This window comes from Motacilla alba, chromosome 2 (genome assembly GCF_015832195.1).
Source record: "Motacilla alba alba isolate MOTALB_02 chromosome 2, Motacilla_alba_V1.0_pri, whole genome shotgun sequence".
Taxonomy (NCBI): domain Eukaryota; kingdom Metazoa; phylum Chordata; class Aves; order Passeriformes; family Motacillidae; genus Motacilla; species Motacilla alba.
Genome location: NC_052017.1, coordinates 111,177,620 through 111,195,651, shown reverse-complemented (window position 1 = coordinate 111,195,651; position 18,032 = coordinate 111,177,620). Strand labels below are relative to the sequence as shown.

Genomic DNA, 18,032 nt, shown 5'->3' with positions numbered 1-18,032 from the left:
AAAAAGAATCGATATTTACAGGATAAAGCACAATTTTCCATTTATCTGCATGATTCCTAGACTTACTCAGTTACAATTTGAATAATGATCATTAGAAACCCTCTTATGAATGGATATGTATTTTTCTTTTGCTGGAACACATTATATTAAAAAAAAAACAACTTTATAACAAGTTTTGCTTTTTCAACTTTTTTTTTTTTTTTACTAAGGGTAAAAATCGAATCAAAGCAAAAAGTGGAAGTGTTTTCTTCCACTAAACTGTGACAAAAACTAGGCAATGACTTGGAATTAAGGTCTTCAAATTTTTCAGGTAATGTGCACTCAACAGGAAGAAATAATTCTAATCAAATTATTAATTTAAAGAATTTGGACTTCTTTCTTTTCATACTTGATCATAATGGACATTTTTTTCTTATTATAGTAATGACCTTGAATAGTTTGAGCTTTTTAACCCTAGTTATTAACAAAGCAATGAAGCTGCTTAATAATCTATTAAATATATAAGAATCTCCTGCTCTTTTTAGTCAAATTGTTCTCACAATTCAAATTTACCAGGAAAAAAGTACCCTCCTGGTTGAATTCTAAATGAAATTCCTAAGACAGCTACTAAATATGTACAATTTTTTTATGTTTACAATTTTTGAAGCCATTATTAGTAGTATTCAAAATGCATACACATTGCCAGACTGTATAACATGCCAGCTATTGTTCCTGTTCCTAGTGGTTGAAGAGTGAAAAACATCCAGTTGATACAGTATTTTGCAGTGCACTCTTAAACTTTAAGACATTTTATGAACAGACATATGTCTGTAATTGCTGAAAACAATGTGTTACATGGCTTGAACATTTTGCCTGTCTATGCGGAGCTTCAGGTCTGGGGGAAAAAAAGAAGATTGTTCCCAGATCAAGAGTTTGCTCACACTAATCCCATTGCAAGGCTGGGGTCAAACACACAGCTAGTAGTAAATTTCACATTTACATATTCAGTACAAAATTTGCTTCTGGCAAATATGACCTTAACATTTAGTTTTCATGAATAGTCACACTAATCAAGCGCCAGAATATAAATGCTCATGAAAAATGAATAAAAAGTGGTCCTAAAGAGTTTGAAATCAAATTCTAATTCTATATTTAAATAAATATTACTCTACAAACCTATTCCTATTTGTTCAGTTTTAAATGTTATCAACTTCAATATGATGAAAAAATAATTCCTGGACAAAGTTGTATTTGAAGTAGTGTTATAGATCAATATACGCAGTTAATTCTGCTAAGCTTCTTGGCTGTTCAGGATCTAATCTCTGAGAAAGATATTTTAGTACTTCAGGGAAAGTGCCCAGTGGGAAAAGTTCTCAGCTGAAAAAACACGTAAGAATTCCATAGTTCTGTAACATACTTTCAGGACATTTAATGCAGTGGCAGTTTTTCTTCTCCCGATTAATTGCACTGCATCTGGCTGAAGTTGAGAAAATTACTTTGTTCTTCAAAAATACTTGTAAAAAAGTAAGTCCCCAACTTAATAAAATGTGTAAATTCATAATTCTAGGCAAATACATATGTATTCTGCTGAACTGGGATCCAATATAATTATAATTTGAAAATTTCAGAAATCATATTTCCTTAACATTTTAAAAATAATTTCCATCAGTGTCTAAACTTAAAAGGCAAAACTGGTTTTGGACGTGCTCATGCTGTATCTTAATTAACTGGAGAACATTGATAGGTATTTTGGAAACAAAAAAGATTAGGATATAATTCCAAAGAAGTAAAAAAGGTTTGCATTTCAGCACAATGACAAAAAAGTGCTGAATTACAGTTTTAATCAGTTTATAGCATGAGGTCTTTTTAACTTTCAAAATTTAGCATAAATCTGATCTATTAATCAAAACTGATTAGGCTACTTATCCGATTGCAACCCTTATTTTACCTTTTCTTATTTTCTTAATTAAGCAATAACACCACAGAAATCCATTCTTGCCAGCAGTTAATTACCATTTGAGACCATAAAATCTTATAAAAACAATAATTTATAGACATTTTATCGAGTGAATGTGTTTTCTGAAACAAAGTTTGCAATATCAACAATAAAAGAAAACCAGAATGATTTGTATAATTCTATTACATTGCTGCTAGGTAGTTATGTCAGAATATTACAAATGAATGCACAAGCTACAGGCCTCACTTTTAGAAAGTCCAAGCCTCTCAAACCTTAGTAATTCTATTTTTACAATTTTCTCTGCGCTCTCATTTTCTATAAAAATTCAGAAAATAAGAAAAACACTGCTGATGCTACATAGCTCCATGATATCTAATGAACATAATATACAGATGCTTTGACTCAACAAAGCATGCTCCCATTTAGATAGTACTTTCCTGTTGGGATATAAAGATCCTGGAATATTAAAAGCTGCAGTTGTAGAAGTAAAACTAAAAATTTAAATGTCTTAAAGCTTTCCATTTCCAAGGCTCCCAGTGGTTTGGAAAAAAAAATGGGGGAAAAAAACAAACAAACAAAAACTTTGTTTCACAGATTTGTTGTTGCCATTGTTGTGCAGGTGATTCACTTTACCCTAAAACCTCACTTATTGATTGATGGAAAGAAGCTTTATACATTCTGTGAAAACTTGCAATCTTTCACGGTGATGGATATTTAAACAAAATATTATATCTGTTAGCACTCGTTATGGTAAACTTTAGCTCTCACCAACATTTCTCTGCAATCACTGATTCAGAAATCACACATGACCTGAAGTGCACAGGGGATTTTGAATATGTTTTGTATTTGATGTCCCATGTAAACATGACTGAACAAACAATGTCAAAAAAACCTCGACTTCCGAAAAATGGTGGAGATTTTGTGAAACATGCCTGTCTATCTTACTACATAATTACTTCATACTCAGAATAGTATAAGAAGGGAAGGCATTTCAGAAAATCTAGAAACATCCTCATTACTTCCTCCTGCAAGCCAATGTTTAAATATGGGAGTTTTTTGATGTAGAACAATCTCTTGAAAATTCCTTTTAACAGGTCAGCACAATTAGAATCTTTTAAATGCTCTCAATCACTACTGGCTTGACAAGGGCAAGTGAAGTGGAATAGAGCTATGAATATTTCCTAGATCACAATTAAAGATACATGTCATTATCCTGGTAATGCCAATTCAGCCTGAGGAGTGACTAATTTCCCATTTTGCTCAGAAAAGTATGAACAGCACAGGGAGGTAACTCTTGCAGGTGTCTGCCGAAAAATCTAGAGAACGTGTAACTGTTCTAATTTTTTACTGAAGAGCTTCTTCCCTCAGTAACCAAACCTGCACAGAAGTTCTTCTTGTGACCTGTGAAACTCTTACTACTGCAAGCTGTTTTACTGGACACAGTCTTTCAAAACAGCTAACAAGAAATAGGTAGTACCAAACTAAACTTGTATAACAGCATCAGTCCTATCAGGGCAAAATAAAAAAAATTAAAAAAAAAAAAACCAAAACATCCAGAAATAGGCCCAGTGCTGACAAACAGATACCAAAACACCAGTACCATACTGTACCATACTAGTGGTTGAGAAGTATGGGGTGGGCCATCTGGAAACCTCCATGTATCTGGCTGGAACAGGCCAACACTGGATACTATTGAAAAATTATATAGAGTCCATTCTCCTTTCCTCTTCCTCCTCCACCGAACAAACTGTCAAAAGACAAAGACCCAATGTAGAGAAAAAAAAGACCTAAAAATATGTACAGGTGTTAGATAACCCCTGGATTAAAAGCTTTTTCCTGGAATGCATTTGATTTTACTATAGTGAGAACAATGACATTTCTGAAGAGTTAAATCAGGTATTTTAACTGCTGGAAAGTCAGAAGATTACGTGTGTGTACATTTGCACTTCTTTGCGCGCGCTTCCTACTTGTGACTCTTCCTGGCTAGTTAAATGAGTACACCTGCTCTAGTCTTCCCACTGCTCTCTCAGGTCCACATCAAGCCATTAGAAATACAGAAGTTGCCTTTTGGAGGTGAACATTTGCTTTCAGTCTACATCACACGGTTGTTACCTGTTTAAAGAAAACATAACTGATGCCAGTTGGACAGTATTTTCTAGTCCTTATGAGTAAATGAAATTTTTTTAATAGTGACCATGCCCATAGGAGTTTTCATTTTTCCTACATTCAGTTGGAGTGTTTAGTGTCTGTTTAATTTTTCTACCTTTTGGAGGCCATGCCCAGAAAGAAAAACACTGGGTCCCTGAACTAAAGTGTAATTGAAGTTTAGCTCCACAACTGGGAGATGCTGTGCAGAATGAAATATTTCAAGAAGTCTTTTGGAGAGTAAAGTGCACTCATGGACAAATAAACACAAAAATATTTCTATTTGCTTCCTAAGGAAGCAGAGAAACCTGAGCCTTTACAGTAAAAATATCAATGTAAACAAGGTCACAAACAAAGCATATTTGATGGTACACACTTTAAATCCACTCCTCAACTGTTTCTTTTCTTTGCAGCTCAGGCTTTCAGAACTAATAGACCTGTATGACAAAGGAGGAACCAAGGACAGTTATTTGAAGGATGTTGTGCCATAACTGGTGATTCAATCTTTCACTCTATCCCACTAAACCCTAATGGATTTTTGCTTTGAGGACCATAGCTATGTAATAAGGAAATAACAATATTAATCATGTAGGCTTGGTATTAGTCATGATGGAATGTTCTACTCCCTTCTGTTAAAACTCAGCAGTAATGATGAGTAGTTTCAAAAGATGAAATCTTAATAAAATGACTAACAGATCTACAGGTATCTTGAGAAAAAGAAATGAAAATATAAATTAGGAAGACTAGCAACATACTAACATATTTCAAAAGTCTATCATCATAGTACTTGAATAAATTCAAGTTTTTACAGAGTTTGGCACAATTTAAAAAAAATATTTAAACACTAATAAAACATAGCTAAAACAAGATTAGAAAAGCAGATGAACACACATTAAGAATGCTGCTCCAGGATATGTCCAGATTCTAGGAATTTCCACCACAGAGCTGAAAACAGCTGAAACAGGCTATTTACAGCTACTAGGTCCTTCTCCACTTGAGGGACACTTATTTCAAATCAATGCTGAAATATTTGACAGATTATTATTAGCTCAAATTTCATGAGCATTAGGATATTCAATAACAGGTATTTTCATTAATTATGCCAGGACACTTAAGACAACATCAGGTTTTTTGTTGGTTTTTTTGGGGTTTGGTTTTTTTTTTTTGGTTATTACTCAAGTTTTCGATAAAAAACAGCAGCTGTATGGAGAAAGTAAGTATTGGATTTCCAGAAAGTTTACATTTCACTTTTAAATTCAGAAGTTAAAAACTGCAGATATAGTCTTAGAAGCATGGGCAGCTGTGCAGATTCCACATTTAGAGTCACCATTCTGTCTAGAGGGGAAAGGATTAAATGGCTGTGCCATGAGTTATAAAGTACAGGATCTCTGCAACATGAGAAAGTGGTAATCTGTGTTTGCAGGTTGCTGTTATCACTTCATGAAACTGCAAAATATTAATGCAGACGTACTTTTCTATAACAGATTCAGAAATACTTCATAAAATTCAGAGAGCTAAATCCGATAATAGTCGAGGTCTCTGTTTCATAGTTAAGGAAACAAAGATAAGATAATAAGATAATGTACCAAAAGACATATCTGCAAGGTCAAGATGGAGGGAGATTTCAGATCATTCGGTTTCCTGTCTTAAAAATACAATATACTTATTCTTCTGCTTAAAAATATTTACAAGAAACATTGCCAAAACTATTCCTAATGAGTTTTAAAAATCAATTTTAATGAGACCATAGTTTTAAAGAGAAAGCCAGAGTAAGACTTTCATTAGCTGTAGATAATTGCAGTTAAGCAGCAACAATCCCTACACTGCCATTTTCATATAACATAAATGACTCGTGGAGAGGCAGCACAGTTACAGCCCTCCTGCGAATGTTGAGAAAAGGGGGAAGCAAAAGATTCAATGCAGTGCACGAGGACATCTGACGTCAGGTTGTTCTTCTGGAAAAAATGGTGTCTTGTGCAACATGCAAGCAGTGCTTGAAATGAACCACAGTGCTACATATTGTAGTTACTTTTACATAAAAGCCACCAAAGCCTGAATATCTATTCTGTCTTTAGAGCTGCCTGTGACCACATGAGCTTTTCCTTTTACTTTTCAAGGAAAGCCCAAATGCCACATTAACTGACACATGCGAGCTGTCATTTTTCATTAGAAACATTCCCTGAATGTTCCCCAAATAGAAGAAATACGAAATTACTTCATATCCATGGTAATTTAATTTCTTCTATTTCCTAAGAGAAAAAAGCAGATGCTAGGATCCAAACAGATATGTAACCACAGTTATTGATACTATCTGAGATGTTTCATTCAAACATCAAGAACAGAGACAAACATATCAGCCTTCATTCAACTGCAATTCTACCTTGGCTCTAGATGATTTGGTGTATTACAACCCTGAGTAGCAGATCCAACACAAGGTTTCTGGTAGTATCCAACTGAACTGGCATACTCTCCTACTCATAGCCATTCACAAGTGGCTCAAGGGCCTCTCACTCTCTCCCAGAATCTTGTCCATTTTTAGTGACATAGTAGACCCAGAACCACCAAAAACATCCATACAACCGTACTATGCTGGTGCTTGTCTATTCATCTTTATTTTTTGACAATAAATAGAGGTAAAAGCTAGAAATACACTAATTTCCAGCCTTAAAAATAATCATATCTATTATGGTGGATAACGACATCCACTAGGTGTGTGGACTGACAAGTTATGCATTGTTAGACCCTGTTAATTAGACAGAAGCCAAAACTCATAAATATGTCTGTGAATAATCCTAATTTCAGGCTTTTAAAATTCTTGTTGAAAATTTAAAGGAGAGTCTACTGAAAAAGGAATAAATAAAACACTCTGAGTAAAAAGACCAGAAAGTCCTGTATTTAAAAACATATAATGGACTCTTCTTCTATACACAAGTTCATATTGCATTTTTTGGACCAAAACTGCCAGTTTGAGAGATGCTGAGAGTTTTGGGGTTTTTTTTTGATAAATTGCTAGTTTATTTTTTTTTCTGCAGCCTCCTCCTGTATTGCCACTTCACCTGAGAAACCATGTCCTTACCTTACCACATGAGAGCACTAAGACTGAAGCAATGTTATCCTGTACTCATTTGGGGCTCTTTACAACCCAAGAGAAACAACAAGCAGACAGTCAGTCTTTGATAGAAACTCATAATGTGCTTTCATGGTATGAACAATATTTTCACCTTCTGCAAGCAGAAAACTAAGCCCAAGATTAAGTGATTCACCTAAAGCTTAAAAAAAATTATCAGAAAGGAACCACATAAAGGATTCCAGTAGGGTACACTTAGAACTGACTAAACCTACCTATCCAGGGCCTATTAGTCCATCTATCTGTCTGACTATCTAGCTAGCTAGCTAGCTAGCTATCTATATCAAAAGTAATGAAAGACAATAAAGACAACAGAGTGCCCACAACATTAACTAAGATCACTGTACATTGGGGAAAGATTCTCCCTGCTATTAAAGATACCATGAGATTGATTAAACTACGTAATTTTGAAACTCAAGTCATTTTATATACATAGTATGGTTATCAGTAAAGCAAGATGAAATACCAGGGTTGACTAATTACCAGTTTCATACAATAGGCTGCAGTGATTATGCCACAGATTTTTTTCACTGCAGAGCTACGAAGATATGACATATGCTAAAAAAGTTTCCATAGGCAGCAACACATTTTGCATGAAGAAGAATGAATGCTCATCAGAGCCACACTGTAGATACAAGTCTGAATATTTTACACGTATCTTCAGCATTACCCACTGAAGAAAAATCATAGACTGGTTTACAATGAATATTTTCTAAGACATTAAGACAACCCAAACACTAAGACATCCCTACAGAACACTGTACTAAGTTCTTAGTACATTGTGCTAAGCCTTAATTAGGTACAGAAAAAATGAGAACGAAACAAAGCTACAAGTTCAGGTGTCCTGCAGAGCCATTGAAAAAGTGCCTAGATGCAATAAGGATTGAAAAATAAGTTTCAACTCCTGTTCAACTCCCTGCTGCAAGCAACTAGGCTCCACACACTTCTATTTACTCTGTATTACCTTGAGATTAGAGCTACAGATCCTGTATTTGATAAAGACCCCACGGGAGAGAAGTCCAAGAGCAACTCGAGCTGCAAAGGACATGCTGCAGACTTGTGACTCCTGCTGGCACACCAGTTGACGTACTTACTCTTTACTGAGGGCTAAGCCTAAACCCACAGGTTACCACACAATGCAGAACCACATATATTATCATTATTGCAGCTTTATTACAAATTTACTCCATAAATACATAGCATATAACAGTGAATGTTTCTGAAAAAAAATGGATTTTCAGAGTTCATTTACTTTGGCTTTTTTATTTATATTATACATCTATAACTCTTATGTTTATTTTACAAAATGTCATCTAGAAATGTGATCCTATTTGAATATTCGTCAATATTTGCTATGAAATATTAAAATTATTCTTAATTAAATATAGATTTAATTGAAAACTTATTTGCTTCTTAAATTCCTAAACCATTAGCAAATACATAAATGCACATCCCAAACAGGTAAGATACTATTTTTTTAATTCATAGACAGTATCTACAAGGAGTTTAAGAAGCAATTATGTTAGATAAGTAAGGTATAAATCAAAATTTAGCATGATAACACTTTCTACTCTATGTCAATCCCCACCTTCAACTTTTCCAAAACCTTTTTCTCCCCGTGAATGGGTTTCGAACTTATCATAAATACTCAACAGATTTATGTATCATTTTGAGGGTTTAGAAGATGTCTCAGAAAACAGAAAATAAAATCCTGATGTCTTAACTAATTTTCAATCTGCCTTCGACTGTACAAGGCTACTCTTTTAGTAATATCTTTCTCATGTTTTGTAATTCCAACATTTAAATTCTAACATTTAAATCCCACTGAGAGATTTGCCATATTAATGCATATTAAATAAACCAACTGCAGTAAACTTATAAAATATTCACAACCTGATCACTGTTGCACAGAAAAAACTTAAAAGCAATACAAATACAACTATTAGCCATGTATACAGAAGGGGGTATGATGAAGGCTCTGAAGAATGAAGCAGGACTTTCAGTAGATTTCCAAAAGGAAACAAGTGTGCAAAAACACTCTGAAGAATAGTGCAGTGATCTAATCTTTCAGCCTGCACTAAACTTCTTAATCAGAATTTCATCTATATTAACTCCTGCTTTCTGTACCTGAACAACACATGTTCACTGACTTGTCATAGAGCAGAATGCTGAAGGAAACACAAAGAGCATCCTTGAATTGGCACAGAGTCAGAAAGAGAAGCTTTCAAATATGTCAGTACTACGTTATTTTAAAAATACAAGTACAAATGCTATGGAGCTAAACAGGATTTAAAGGTAATTTCTTTGGTAATCTTTTAATTTCTGGCATTGTTTTCTGAAATAAATGGTTTTATGCTTCTGAAAATATTTAAGAAGGGTCAAAAAAATGACTAAAGTACATGATGCATTTAGCAGAGCTGATTCACCAATAGAACCAGACTACCACAGATCTCTCAAAATTTCTTCTCTAGAAGAAATCTCCTTAAATAAAATTTTATTTTATACCTGAAATGATAGCATCTTAACTAAAGGAGAAGAGCACCCTCATAAGGAACAGCCAGAGGATGAGTGGCAGATGAATAGTTTCCTCTCATTTTTAAAATACAATTAAAAGTAACCAAACAACAAATCTCCAACATAGTGCAAATTACAGCTGGTGAAATTAAAATGACCCCACACAGCCAGAAAGGTGTAGCACTGCTGAAATTTGACAGCTATTAGCTGGAAGAAGAAATGCTGGGATTTGTACAGCTCAAACCTTCATAATAAAAAAATCATCTTTAATATAGAAAAGTCCATTTGAGAAGAGCAATTACAGAGATTTAGGAAGAAAAGATTGCACTTTGTTGCTTGTCATGTTAAAAGGTACAGGCATATTTTTTTAGGAATAACAATAAAACAGCTGATGCCACTGCATTGCTGTCAGCATACAGTATCATTTCAGCAACTACAAAAGACAAAAAGTAGACTAAAAAACAGAAAAGCTCACCACTTCTTCATGCCTGCATTTTCTCACATTAATTCCATTAATCTGTTATTAAAAAGATAAAGAGAAGACTTACTCTACATTTCATAAGCATAGATTTCATTTCACTTTTCTAGAAAAGTACAGACAAAATAATTTGCAGTTTTACTCACCTGTAGGATTGCATCTCCTATAAAGAGCAAACCTGAAAGTTCCGCTGAAAACAGAAAGCATATTTTTCACTCACTTTGTACAAAACATCCAACATTTTGTGTAAAAGAATTCTTATTTAATTTAATACTTTTGCACCATCTTTTAAGATTTCAAACAAAAACATGATAAAAACTCCAACATAAAACTTCCAATTAAATTACTTGTATTTTCTTTTTTAAACTCAAAATACTTGTGTATCAGTGTTACAATAAAAGAGGCTATTCTGTCCAAGCACACGACTATGAAACTTCATCCATCAGTCACTAGCATGTTTCAGACTATTCTAGTAAGGGGGGGGGCATATTTTTCTGAATAGAAAATGACAGCTGGACTAGGTCTTATTTGCCTGTGAGAGATAATTTCTTACAAAGAGAAAAAAGTAACATGGAGACTCCAGAGATACTTATCAGTAGCAAATTTAATTTTTAGGCTTTTACCAAAGATAAAGGACCCTTTAGATCTTGCATCCTTGATAAACTCCGATAAATAATAGGGACTATTAATGCTGGATAACACTTATATATGCTGAAGAGCTAGAAAGTCAATATATTGTAAAAAAATCACTAGCAAAACTGAATGTGATTTTAAAAACAAAGCTACATCACAAAGGCATTTATAAAATCTAATTCTTCACTTCCAATTTTTAAACACTGCATTCCATTTCAGAGCTATCTCATTCAAATACATCTTATAAGCATTCCAGAAATATATTAAAGATTATTTGTCTGTAAAGGCATTATTACCTTTGAGAACATGAACATGGGAACTAAGTAATATTAAGAGATTACCCATAAATAATACCTATAGTATAAGCTATAACCTATATATTACCTATATATTACCTATATATAGTGTATATCTATATATATTTATTTATATAGAGATAGAAATAGATATAAATATATACTATAGTTAATATATAGGTATAACCTATATATTACCTATAGTATATATCTATATATATCATATATATATATATATATATATCTGTCTGGAATATATATATATATATATACACATACATGTATTTGTCTGGAAAAAGCTGGTATCTGACTTGACCCAAAAACTTTACTTATTTACATGAGCTGTAAAACTGGAATCAATATTGACGTAAATTATGATTCTCAAGTCCTTGTTTGATGGAATGGTCCTATTAGCTATATTTAACAACGGATGGTTAAATTATTGCAGGACAGATATTCTGATTTATTTTGAGGCATAGGCTTTGGGTCAAACAGTATATTCTCTATCAAAGTTCTCTAGTCCAGGAGCGCAGCATGACACTTTCTACATCTCAACACAGCAGTCTCCTACAACAGAGATGTCCCTCAAAACTAGCCCTGCAAAAATAAGCAGTATTTTTATTGAAAACAGTAATGAAAATTATATCACAGCTAGGTATTGGGGCTAGAAACAATGTAACAGCTACTGCAGCAAAAAAAAAAAAAAAACATGACAGAAATAAAACTGCTCTTCAGTGTGCTCAATTAAACTTAAGTATATCTTCCTTATTTTTCCTGTAGTGCTTAATAGCATTTTAATAGCTACTGCATGTAATATATGCCACATCTTTATGTATTAGTTACATGTATACTGAAAAGACTGTAGTCACAGGTATAAATTCTTAAGGTTAACCTTATTGCCTTCCTTAGGGACTCATTCCATGCTACTTCTTACTCTCCTTAACTCCAACTTTCACATCCTTATTCTCCTTAACTCCGACTTTCACATCTACCTTTCAGGGTTGGCTTTTAGCTCTCAATATGCTGATTCTTTCATACATCTCTATCTGAGTGGGTGAATAAGAGGCTTTTTTATATATACTGGCACATTTTAGTTTAGGAGAAGCTGAGTTCTAGAATTATTGCATTACGGATGGAGGGAAATGCTTCCAAGTTTGCATTTCTGGCCTTACACATATACATATAAGCATAACAAAGATATTAAGTATACATTTTTAGTACTGGTTCACAACCTTCCTCCCTCGTACTTCTGCATATCTTGAGCTGTTTTACTATTATCCATGTATCATTCCAATAATTTCAAAATGTTGCCATTTAAATCAATACAGAAATTCAGCACCAGTTCTGTTACTATTAAAAATAAGTATGGCCAAAACTTCATGCAGTAATCAAAGTATTCTAATTACTACCTGAGTAACCAGGTTAAAAAGTCATGCATTCTCCTTCTATGTGTTACTATGATTTAAGAGCCAAACATTTAATCTGCTACAGCTTCCAGAAAATAACTACTAGGAATTCAAAGCCACTAAATCATTGCCTTTCATTAAATTTATTAAACATTTTCATTCTATTGATACTTTCCTATTTCTTTTCTATACTTTCTATTTATTTTCTAATACTTTCCTATTACTTTCCTATTCCTATTTTCTAAAAAAAATAAAAAAATTAAAAAAAAAAAAATTGAAGACTTTAAAAACTATTCCAAATATCAATTCACTACTTTTTCAGAAAAAGTTTCTGAGGAAGAGCGAGATCATAAATCATAAAGACATGGGAGAAGAAGGGTTCAACAATAGTATTTGTTTAACATTGACTGAAGAATCTCAAGATTTAATACATCTTTTTCTAAAGGGAACATTAAAGTACAGTGTAATAAGCTGATACCCAATACCCACCTCTTTGTTCTTTGGAAATCTTAGAAATTACCACTGGAATATTATGTTCTGCTCCACCCTGAAAACAAAATAAAGGGCAATCTTTGTCAGTCACTAAAAATATCTTTTTGCTTAAAGTTATATTTTACCCTTTCTCTAAATGCAGTTTTTAGAGACTGAGCAAGTAACTCTGATTCTGCACTTCCTCTTTTTCTAATGAATATTTGACTGTGTTAATTCCTTATTGTCTCACATTAAAAAGTTCTCAGTTGCCATCATTAGCTCAGGAAGTGAATTCAGAACTCTAACAGACTTGAAGGACATCGGTTTCTGTGAATTCTGGAGAGCCTAATGTATGATATGTGTCCTGTAAAAGCAGAATGGATATCCAACTATAATGGCAATCACACTGTGACCAGTTAGTTTTCATGCTGGCAAGAAGGAGGTAAACAAAAGCACAAGAAAGAAGGTTTGGACTTTTCATGACAAAAGCAGCCTTTATTTGTTTCTGTCTGTCACACAAGCACAAAGAGTGAGGAAAGCAGTGGCATAAGTAATAAGGAACAGAAAAAGAAGCATTAAGAAATCGAACAGTAGGTGTTCAATAAATGGGGAGAAAAAAAGGAAAACCAGATGATAGTTTCAACAGTTCACAACAATTCAATGCTCTTGCTTCATTCAATTTATCCTGTTGGGACTGGAAATATTTATGGCGCTTAAGAACAAAGTAATAAAAATAAACCTTAAATGAAAAGGAAATTTAAAGGAAGGTAAAGGCAAAAATACAGAGAGACACAAATACTTTCTCCTCTGCCAGGAGCATCAAAAAATACACTCAAATGCAAGCTGTACAAATTCAGGTCACCAGAAACCAGTGTCTGCCACACTGTTGTTTTGACTAGGAATACTGGTTAAGGGTTTGCTTACACTTCTTTTCTGCAGACAGATTTTACTTTGGAAATTATGGCTTTTTTAGGTTCAGGCACCCTGTGCCAAGTTGTGAAAAAAACTGACATAGGTATTTCAGTCCCTAATGAACAGCACACATCCCTTCTTCATGCAATAGCAAAGTGTTTGAAACTGAACAGACTCCTGCACTCAACACCTCTTTCTGTCATGGAGTAAAGATTAATTTCCTGTGTAGCCACAGAATGCTAAATAGGATAAATATTCCTTTTGCTAGTGGCTATCAATGCAAATGGCCCCAAAAACACTGAGTTAATAGGGATCTCAGTAATATTACAACAATTATATGTCTACATATAAAGTAGACAGGTCTACAGGTAAAGTTCTTCTTGCATTGCATGAAATGAGTGTTGACAAGCATGGAACATATCACTACTATATCTTGTTGAACATCTTTCAATAGTTTTCACCAGAAGAACAGCAACAGTAAAAGCTGGCTTCACTGCAGATAATGAATTCAAGCTCACTAAATTCATAAGTTTTAACCTATAACCTTCAAATTTTCTAGTCACATGCAAATTTAATTTCTTCAAAACTTTTCAAACAAACAGAAAAAATAATCGTATCGCTTTCTTCCTAAGCTTCCTATGTTACACACGTGTTGCACTACCCAGGACACTTAAAGTCCAGCAAGGAAGTGTGAGGTTTAAAACAGCCTCCCTTCTTCCTTAGATCTGAGGCTCCATTAAAGTAGGAAATTACTTTTATTACTAAGCCAGCCTGCAATGCACACAACATGATTATTCCTCTCTCATTGTATTGAACCTACTTAAACCCATTTACACTAAAGATCTGAGGAAGCTTTCAGTACTTTCCTACTGAAGAGAATGATCACTTCTAATTGCATCCGAGTCTGACCTGTATGAAGGCTTCTTTTTAAAATGTAGTACCTGCTAGTCTAAGAAACAAAAAATCAAAACTGGAAACAGCAAATAGCTGGCCAACTATCTATACCCAACCACTGTTAGCAATTTGAGCAAACTGTGTATATTCTGCGTACATCTTCTTGAATACTACTTCAGGTTGACACTGCAGCCTTGCATCCTGCATTCTCCATACTTGGTTCTCTGCTCTGTAGAGGAAAAAGTGTATGCATGTCTAAAATCTGGTTTTACAGTCTCAGGGGATACTCTTCTGAAAAAACCTCTGGGAACAGAGGCAACTTTTCCAAGGCTTTAAATTTTCTCTTCCTCTAGTATGGACATGTAGTTATAACCTCAGACCAGAGGACGGACAGAAATACATCAAATAGTGGTGTTGAAGACTTAATGGCTCAGACCTCTGCCAGACTCTAACAATGATCTTTGTCAAGCAAATTTTCCTTGTCATTTTTCCTTAAGCAGGGATAAGCCTGGAATGACAGCAGCTTCCCACCTGCGGAGGTGGTCCTGCTAGAAGAGGCAGAGGAAGCTCTAATCACTGGCAGCTGTTTGAAGGTCACTGTCCTGAATGTTGGCCACTACTGGTGAGAGGTCACCCACACCTCCTTTCAAAGTGTCACTTGATACACTCCTAAAGATTTTTTCTTATCCCAGTTTTTATGTGTGATGGTTTTTTTCAGAAGTTTGAAAAATAGGGCAATTGAAAGCAGTAACTTTATTGACAAAGCCTGGGGTTTTTTGGTTCTAAGTATAACAAGAAAATTAATTTTTTTTCTAAAAAAAAAGAGTTTATAAAAGATCAGACCAATTGTTGGACTTTAGCATCATCAGAGTTAGACAATGTAGGGGACTATGACTTGATACTAAAAAGAAGCATTTCCACTAGCAAACATAGCTGTAAGGTCTACGGACACTGAATTTTTTGATTGAATTAAACTGGAAAGTGAAACTGAATCACAGAAGACCTCTGATGCTGTTCCCCATTTTAAAAGAATGATCAAAACAGAGGCAGGATAATGGCAGTGTACTGAGTTCTGGTAGACAGAAGTCAGACTGTAACAAAAACCTCGATTTGTTTAATGAACTATCAATTTTGTTGCCTATTTCTTCAGGAAGACTACACTCCAATTACTGAAAAACAGGATGTTCTCTCAGAAATCATACACTGAGCAGCCTCTTTTGTCAAGGCTCTGCATCTCAAACTTGTCAGAGATGTGATAAATGACTGAAATACTACACTTCCCAAATTCTGTCTGTGTCCATGGCCATTCCTTCACACACAAACATTTAACAGGAGGCTTCAGAAAAGAGAAAATAATTCCTTCAGAAGAGTGTAAACCAGAGCAAGTCTGCTTCAAATTCAATCACAGTTTCACCACTAACTTCAGCTAAGATGTACAGCCAAACACCAGGTTTTCAAACCCTAAAAGAGTGGATTATAATCTATTTCTTAAAGGGCTGAAGTTTGGTCTTGGACAAAAGTCAACCTTTCAATCAGGGTTTTTCTTAAGCAGTTAGCTGAATCTTTAATTGTTACAAATATAATTGGAATACCCAGGTTATAAGAGATGAGTTTCCCTCATAGACAGGTAAAAAAAAAATTGGTTTAATTTTGGAATTATTAGGAATTTGTTCTCTGCTCTTCAGAAAAAGAATAATTCCAAAGGTTCAAAATACTTGCAGTGGGATAAGACATTTTCAAAACTTATTCAAGAGAAAGTTGAAAGGTGACTTTTTCATATGAGTTTTCTGACAGTAAATGGACGTTTTAAGTTAGTAAAATGATAGCTGATAGCTGAAAAGAGCTATTTTCAGACCTGATAGCTGATAGCTGAAATACCTGATAGCTGAAATTAGGCAAATTCACAACCAAGCCCAAACAAGTATTCTGAAGTGAGTGTCATTAATCACTGTATTGCTGTAATTAACACCTCAGATAAACAGCATCCTCTGGCATACATCACAGCCAGAAAGCAAGTTCTCAAATAAGCCCTATCTTTAATTAGTCTGGGAGTAGTAAGACAACAGAAACTACTGTAGTTCAAGGGGCTATGGAAGTTGCTGACACAAGGAGGAGAGGCCTCAGTGCTTCTCACTCCTTTAGGGTGACTTGTAGATCTCTACTTTCTGGCACAAATTCAAAATAATTACATTTCTTTTTAAAATTAATACTTTAATGTAAGTTATTTATTAAAGTTCAGGAATCTTACAAAACAAAACAAAAACATAGCAGCAAACTTGTATCATCTGCAAGAAGCCAATTATGATTGAATTTTTAACAGAAAACTGGCAATTTTCAGAGTATTTGGAACTGACATGTCATTATATGCCATAAATAAAAATTCCATTTCAGTGAGTTTTCATAAAGTTTGCCTACTAAATAAAGAAGAAAAATTACTGTAAGTTTCAGTTCTAAGTTGTTTCTTACACTAGTTTAAAATTATAATAATATAATTTATTAAATTTTTTTTAATTTTGTGTTGGCTATCCAACTGCTTGTCCGTTTTTGTGAGAATGTAGGACTACTGATAAACGGACCTAGCAAAAAAAGTCCCACAAACATTGATTTTTTTTTTTTTTAGTAAGTAATTTTAATGTAATAAATCATACTAGCTGAAACACATCAATAGAACATCCTGGACCACAGAATTCCACTTTTCATTTTCATTATCTAATCTATGGAATCCAAGCAAGTTTGGGTTTCCTTGTTTTAAAGAGAACTCTTTGCTCTTAAATGACATTTTTGAAGGGATTTCATCACCTGATTGCTAGTTATTTAAAACATTTAAAATTGTCTGTTCACACCTGACTTTATGTATCTTCACCTTTACAATACTTTGGTTAATTTTTATCAAAATATCTATGACATAAAATAATCATAGAAAACAAATATCTTACTCTAAAAAGTTAGGAATAACTTAACCATTAATTTAAGAAAGACCATTGCACATTCTCTATTTAATTTATATTTCTAAATGATGTTTTATTTTATGCCATGTGCATAATACTTAAATAATGTGATCTTGAGATTGTCAGTGATGTTAATTCCGAATGATAACTCATTGTAAAGTATATGCAAAAATTGAGTTTATTGACTCTAGATTTGTTCTCCAATCATCTAAAGTCCTTATAGTAACCAGTTATTTCTTGGCAGCATTTAAATAAGACCTCATTTACCCATA

General features: G+C 33.8%; 1 protein-coding gene across 13 annotated transcripts in view; it reads right to left on the bottom strand.

The window, feature by feature from the left end:
- The window catches only part of SNTG1 (syntrophin gamma 1), a 321,662-nt gene that overhangs the window by 120,706 nt on the left and 182,924 nt on the right, over positions 1-18,032 (bottom strand). For 10 of the 13 annotated variants that reach the window (XR_005256059.1, XM_038129566.1, XM_038129568.1 and 7 more), the window contains 4 exons: positions 13,025-13,082; positions 10,347-10,390; positions 10,198-10,239; positions 3,537-3,683 (listed from right to left, as the gene is read on the bottom strand). Coding sequence is in view for 12 of the 13 variants with exons in the window: in XM_038129566.1 (XP_037985494.1) it covers positions 3,537-3,683; positions 10,198-10,239; positions 10,347-10,390; positions 13,025-13,082 (291 nt within the window). In the remaining variant the exon portion in view is untranslated. The remainder of the gene's footprint in view (positions 1-3,536; positions 3,684-10,197; positions 10,240-10,346; positions 10,391-13,024; positions 13,083-18,032) is intronic. The other 3 variants (XM_038129573.1, XM_038129574.1, XM_038129575.1) reach the window with 3 other exon arrangements.